General features: G+C 50.0%; 1 protein-coding gene across 1 annotated transcript; it reads left to right on the top strand.

Moving 5' to 3' along the window:
- The first annotated feature begins 431 nt into the window (after nt 1-431).
- On the top strand, nt 432-4,538 carry LOC123101292 (homeotic protein empty spiracles). The gene is made up of 3 exons (XM_044522806.1): nt 432-543; nt 3,283-3,883; nt 3,962-4,538. Exons 1-3 carry the CDS (start codon nt 432-434, stop codon nt 4,197-4,199), a joined length of 951 nt encoding a protein of 316 aa, XP_044378741.1. The 3' UTR covers nt 4,200-4,538.
- The last annotated feature ends 2,604 nt before the right edge of the window (nt 4,539-7,142 follow it).

Here is a 7,142-nt window from a genome sequence, read left to right as displayed (position 1 = left end):
CTCCCCCCTGAGGAGGGAAGGGAGAATAGGGGGGCCTCCCCAACTCTGGAGGCGAAGGCGCCCAAGAGGGGGAAGGGCTCCCTCGCGGATAACTCCGCGTGGGATGTTGATAGCAGTCCGGAGCGACCCCCCCGAACCAAACCTCAGGCTGCCTCGTAAGTACCTTATGTACATCCAAATGTCTGGCCTTTCCATTTTGTGATATTAATATTTATATTATGCCGCCATGGGACAGCTCCCTGTGATCATCGACAAAGGGTTCGCTAGATTCAAAGGAGATGACCAGCATGTCACCGCCGCCCGCTCACTCCCCCAAGGCCAAGGACGAAGCGGAGGTGTTGTCCCTAAGGACTTTCCCGGGCCGGGGAGAGGCTTAGGAGGCACCAAAAGGTGATTCCTCCATCGCCGGACATCAGCAGGAGCCAATCCCCATGGAGACTAGTGGTGAGGAGGGTCGTGTTCAGTCCGTCTCTCAGCCGGATTCGATTTCGGAGACCAATGTGGCTCCCGAATCTGGCACGCAACCTCCTTCGAAAGAAGGGGGTATGCGTATTCCGTCGGTGACCCCTGTCCAACCCGAGGCACCGGATAATCTGCTAGAAGCGCTGCGAGGCGCTTCCATTGTGGATGAGCACCGTGTCCTTATGGGCACGATAATCGAGAAGGTTCAGTCCGCCAAAAGCGGACTGACCAAAGTGTGCGCTAGCCTTTTAACAGGCTTTGAGGTAAGTAATGTAATTGTAGAGAGGATATCACAGTGTAGATAGTTGCCCCGAATGCTCTGTTCGGTGTCCAGAAAGGAAAAGCCGAACGGAGGATCAAAATAATTTTGCAGGAGTCTAACATAAGATGTCTATGTGAATAAGTAGGCCTCGCTGCTGGCTGCTGCCGCTCATACTGCGGAGGTCTCCAGACTGAAGCAGAACCTGGAACGGGCCGAGAAAGAGCTCGACCTTGTAAAGAAGCAGTTGGAGGACAGCCAAGGTATGCAGTAACCTGCGTGTATATTTAGGAGGTATGAATGGTTCATGCTGACTGAGGTGCCATGAACTTTATTAGGGGCCACGACCGAGGTGGCAGTCCTCAAGAAGGCGTTAGACGAGGCGGAGGACAAAGCGACCAAGGAACGCGTCGTGCGCGAGAAGCACGAGGCCCGAATCAGCGAGGTCCAGCAAGAGCTCCAGGACGCCATCAAGAAGTACGAGTCCCTGGAGCGTGATTCTAAGACGCAAGGGTCCGAACTTGCAAAGGCCCGCCAGAGCGCACCAGATGCCTGAGCCGAAGCCGAGAGTGCCCTTCAGGAAATCCAGGCGGCCAAGAAGATCGTCGCGGGTAAGGCTTTCATTATGCAAAGCAAGTCTGCGAAGGAAGCGTTCCTTTTACTTACCCGAATTTGGAGCTCTCCAGGGGCAATTACCCACGTAGCGTAGCGGATGCTGCCGAGTTCTATCGGGCCGAAGAAGGGAGTTCTACAGAGAAGCTGTTCTGGTCTCAATACCTTGGACCAAAACATCCGGTGCCCTTCAGCGACCAGCTGAAATAGTTGGTCGAGTTGCACAAGGCGACCGAGCTAGCCATGAAGGGCCTAATAGTCTGACTATGGCCTGCCGAGCCTATGCCTAGCAGCTACTTCGGACTGGTGAAGCGGCTTGTGGGTGCCTGCCAACGGCTTGAAGTTATAAAGCGGTCGGTCTGCATCGAAGGTGCACGGATGGCCTTTTCCCGCGTCAAGATGCACTGGGCGAAGATGGATGCTAAGAAGCTAATGACCGAGGGGCAGCCTGAGGGCAAGGAGCACCGCCGACCCGAGTTATATTTTGATGGTGCCCTAGAGGGATCCCGCCTTGTGGCGGAGCAATGTACGAAGGATGTTATATTTCCATGAAAACATTCGTATTATCCTGTCCTGTAATATGGAACAATGATGTTATGTGATATAATGCTTGTGATTTTAAATTTTTACCTCTTGTGAGGCCGTTTGCGAAATCTGAGGGTTGACCAGTCGTCTGCTTCTACCCCCACGTAGATAGTACGGGGGTGTTCGGGATAAATCTAAACACTCTTTACTCCATATTCTGGTCCTTAAAGGAGGTGTTTAGCGCAACGAACAAGGCAATCAGACTATACGGCCGTTATCGCCCTCACTTAGCCATAGGAGTTTGACAATGAGAATTTTGGCGAAGCCCCTGGTATTCGGAAGGCCAAACAGGGGGCGCTATACACACTTGATCGGATAAAAACCGATTCCTCGTGTAAAGCGGAAAAAATCTCTAAGGATTTGAAACCTCTCGAACAACTGACCAGCTCTCGCTGCATCATGACAGTCAGTTTTCGGCTTTCTCTACTGAGGTGCTCGTCTGGAAGAACCGGGACACAATCGCAGTAGTTCTCCCTTTACTACCCTAGCCGATATAGTGGAACATAAGGTAGTAAGCACAGGAGCCGGACAACCCAACTATTGACCAAAGACATGATTCAGAGCCGATGCATATAATGCTATAAGTTTGGGGTGCCGAATTGTACTGTAAAAATTGTTCAGACTTTGTTGCCGTATTGCGGGGCGCGATTGTAATGCCCCGAGACCGATGTGCCAGTTGTCTCCCAGTTATTCGCCCTCGTTGCCATGTCTTTTGCTTGCGTGTTGCATCTTGTCATGTCATCATGTGCATTGCATCATCATGTTTTCGAAACTTGCATTAGTCCGAGTTCCCCCAGTTTCGTCCGTTGTCCGTTCTGAGCCCAGACTCACTTGCACGCGCCCGCAGCATGTCCGAAATATTATTTTATAAGTGGCCGAAAAATGTTCTTGGAATGGGATGAGAGTTGGCGTGTGGTATTATTATAGTGTAGATAGACCGCCTGTCAAGTTTCATTGCATTCGGAGTTCGTTTGATAGCCCAACCGTTAAACTATAGCGGCAATATAGCCGGTCTATCGTCGGACATTTTCGGTCTCCGGAAACAGTCGCCGGGCCTCCCTCTCTTCTCTTCTCTCAGCTCGAGACCGTCTACACAGCCCACTACCTACCGCCAAATCCAACCTAAGCTCTCTCGTCATCCCGCGGCCCTCCTCGCGCGCGCGTCCGATAGATGTCCCGGACCCGACCCAGACTAATGTTACCATTGTGTCCGGAACATCCCCAAACATCTACAAAATATCACCGTTTTCTTATTTAGGATCCCAAGCCTATTTTTCCCGACCATCCGATTACGATCGAAGGGACGGATTAGCCCCTACCCAAAAATCCCCTGCTATATATATAGGTCCAACCCTAACTTCTAGGGAGTTTGTCCCATCCATCCCCTGCCCGCCGCCACCTACCTACCTTCTCCCTCGGGATCTGTCTGATCCATTCACCAACCACATCCAGCCCGAAGCTGCCTCCTCCTTCCTCGCGGTTGAACCCGAGGCGCCCCTGCGCCGTGCTCCTCCCTTGCCCGAGTCTCTGCCACGTACAGCGCCCGACGCCGGCGGGCTGCAGCAGCAGCTCCCGCATCCCCGACTCCCGAGCACCTCCCCCCTCGTCGTCTCAGGACCCGCCATGGAAACCCCATCGCCTCGCCAAGTACCTCGCGGGAGAGCACCTCCATGGAGCCGAGGAGCTCCTGCATGTTGTCTCCGCCCCGGCGCACCTTGCCTCTGCCGTCTCTAGCACCCTGCCGGCGAGCACAACCGCTAAAGCTGCTTCGTCCCCTCGCCATCGAGCATCAGCAGGCCGCCGCACCTCCCCTGTGTCTCCCCTCCCTCTCTGTTTGTCTGCAGAACGAGCCCAACCGCCGAGATCGAGCTGCCACGCTGGGTCCGAGGTGGATCCATCCGGCCTCGCCGTTCTCCTAGCCTCGCCCGCATCAGTTTCCGCCGGATCCTGGCCATTCGTTCATCGGTCAGCAAGCTCCTCGCGTCGCCTTTGTTTCCTCCCCAATTTCTTTCTCCCTCTGAAATCTTCTCTGCGTTTGACTAGGGAAAATCCGCCGCCCCCTTCAGTTTCGCCCGCGCGCCACCTCGCCGGTGGACGTGGTCCCCTGTCCCACCTGAAGCCATCGCAGTCGGCTTCGGTCTCTGCATCGAGCAGAGAAGGGCGACGCCTGCTGCCTCGTGCCTCCTCGTCGCTTGCGTGGGCTGCAAGAGCGCCAAGGCCCAGCGCATCTCCGGCCCAGCTTGCCCTCTGTCGGCCTCCTCCTCCCCACCAGCCGAGTTGAAGCCCGTGGTGAGACAGCCCAGCGTCAACAATTTCGGCCCGTAGATGTTTTTTTCCAGTTATGTGAATTTGTCTAATATCCAGGAGTTTGCCTATTTTACAGAAAGCCCCCTAAACAACATGCATATAATAACTCACAAACGATGCATCATATTAAAATGATTTATATATGAAAGTTGCTTAGAATTTTGTGTAGTTTCATAATATGTCATTTCCATCCATGTTTAAAATGCTTAAAATGATGTTTGCTTTAATTTGCTCCTATGCCATGATAAAATGTTTTAATTCATAACTAAATAACCGTAGCTCGGTTTTAAATAATCTTTATATGTAAATGGGGTAGAAAAATGCCTAGTTTAACATGGTAGCATCACTTTGCATGTTTAACAAATCTAAAATTATGTTTAGGGCAGAACAGTACCATAACCAAAAATATGCACATGAGGATTTTTCCGGACTTGTTGCTTGTTGTTCCGGCCTCATTTAAACTTGTCTAGATTAGGTAGTTTTATTATGCTTCTCCTCTTGCCATGTTTAACAACATTTAATATTGTTGAGTACCTAAACGAGAGAGAACTAAATAACTCATGTGGTGTTTTCTTCAATATGCAACTCCGTTGCATATTAAGCTCCATTTAATTTGTAGGATTGCTTGTGCTCTTTGCCATGCCATGCGTATTAAACCGGACATGCATCATACTTGGTTGTGCATCATGTCATGCTTATGTGGTGGTTGTTTACTATGTTGTTTGCTTCTTTCCGGTGTTGCTTCTTCGGGTTGGTTCCGGTAACGTCGTGTTGTGAGGATTCGTTCGTCTATGTCCGCTTTGTCTTCTTCATGGGCTCGTTCTTCTTCCTTGCGGGACCTCATGCAAGATGACCATACCCTCGAAATCACTTCTATCTTTTCTTGCTAGTTTCTTGCTCTTTTGCTATGCCTATGCTGCGATACCTATATTGTTGAGCCAAGCCTCTAACCCACCTTGTCCTAGCAAACCGTTGTTTGGCTATGTTATCGCTTTGCTCAGCCCCTCTTATAGCGTTGTTAGTTGTAGGTGAAGATTGAAGTTTGTTCCTTGTTGGAACATGGAGATGTTGTTCCTTGTTGGAACATGTTTACTTGTTGGGATATCACAATATCTCTTATTTAATTAATGCTTGGTAAAGGGTGGAAGGCTTGGCCTTATGCCTAGTGTTTTGTTTCACTCTTTCCGCCCTAGTTTCCGTCATATCGGTGTTATGTTCCCGGATTTTGCGTTCCTTACGCGGTTGGGTGATAATGGGAACCCCTTGACAGTTCGTCTTGAATAAAACTCTTCCAGCAAGGCCCAACATTGGTTTTACCATTCGCCACCTAGCCTTTTTCTTTCCCTTGGGTAGGCCTGCCCAAGGGTCATCTTTATTTTAACCCCCCCGGGCCAGTGCTTCTCTAAGTGTTGGTCCAACTGAGCGATGTCTGGAGCTACCAGGGGCACTCTGGGCTGGCCCACCCGACGTCTTGCTCATTCGGTGTGCCCTGAGAACGAGATATGTGCAGCTCCTATCGGGATTTGTCGGCACATCTGGGTGGCTTTACTGGTCTTGTTTTACCATTGTCAAAATGTCTTGTAACCGGGATTCTGAGTCTGATCGGGCCTTCCTGCTAGAAAGAATATCCTTCGTTGACCGTGAGAACTTGTGATGGGCTAAGTTGGGACACCCCTGCAGGGATTTGAACTTTCGAAAGACGTGCCCGCGTTATGGGCAGATGGGAATTTGTTAACGTCTGGTTATAGAAAACCTGAAGTTGACCTTAATTAAAATGCTTCAACCGCATGTAACCGTGATGGTCTCTTTCCGGCGGAGTCCGGGAAGTGAACACGATGTTGGAGTAATGCTTGAGGTAGGTTGTTCTAGGATCACTTCTTGATCATAGTTGTTCGACCGTGCTTTTGCCTTCTCTTCTCGCTCTCATATGCGTATGTTTTAACCACCATATATGCTAGTCGCCTGCTGCAGCTCCTCCTCATACCTTTTACCTTACCTATAAGCTTAAATAGTCTTGATCGCGAGGGTGTGAGATTGCTGAGTCCCCGTGACTCACAGATACTTCCAAAACCAGCTTGTAGGTGCCGTTGAACCGTGCAGATGACGCAACCAAGCTCAAGGAGGAGCTAGATGAAGATCTTGTCCTTTGTTTTGTTTCGTTCTAGTTGATCAGTAGTGGAGCCCAGTTGGGGTCGACCGGGGATCTGTGTAGCATTTGGGGTAGTCTTCTTTTATTTTGGCTCCGTAGTCGGGCCTTGATTGTATCTGGTTGATGTAATGCTTTATTCATGTAATTGTGTGAAGTGACGATTGTAAGCCAACTATGTATCTCTTTCCCTTATGTATTACATGGGTTGTGTGAAGATTACCTCACTTGCGACATTGCTTTCAATGCGGTTATGTCTCTAAGTCGTGCTTCGACACGTGGGAGATATAGCTGCATCGAGGGCGTTACAAGTTGGTAATCAGAGCCTTCCCCGACCTTAGGAGCCCCCACTGCTTGATCGTTTTTAGCAGCCGTTGTTGAGTCTAGAAAAATGTTTTGAGTCATTTAGGAATTATATATCGGAGAGTTTAGGAATTCTTTTTACTCCCTAGTCCCTTCATCGCTCTGGTAAGGCATCCTGACATAGAGTTTTGAATTTTCTCTTCTCAAATTTCACTAAATTTTTTTAGGATCACGCGGGTATCTTGGAATCGTTCCGATGGTTTCGTGACGAGAACATTGTTCTTGGTGCCTCCTGTCATTTAGGGGTTGTGGCAGTGTCCCGGGGAGTTGAGCTCCAAGGTGTTGTCATCACAATTTTTAGGATCACGCTGTATTTTTGCTGCTAAGGTCGTCGTATGCTCCTCGGTATGGAGGGACCGTTTCGTATTTCCATTGATTGTTATGACGCCACATGGTCTGGGCATCTTG

The sequence above is a fragment of the Triticum aestivum genome, chromosome 5A (assembly GCF_018294505.1).
Source record: "Triticum aestivum cultivar Chinese Spring chromosome 5A, IWGSC CS RefSeq v2.1, whole genome shotgun sequence".
Taxonomy (NCBI): domain Eukaryota; kingdom Viridiplantae; phylum Streptophyta; class Magnoliopsida; order Poales; family Poaceae; genus Triticum; species Triticum aestivum.
This window is presented reverse-complemented; position numbering and strand designations above follow the sequence as displayed.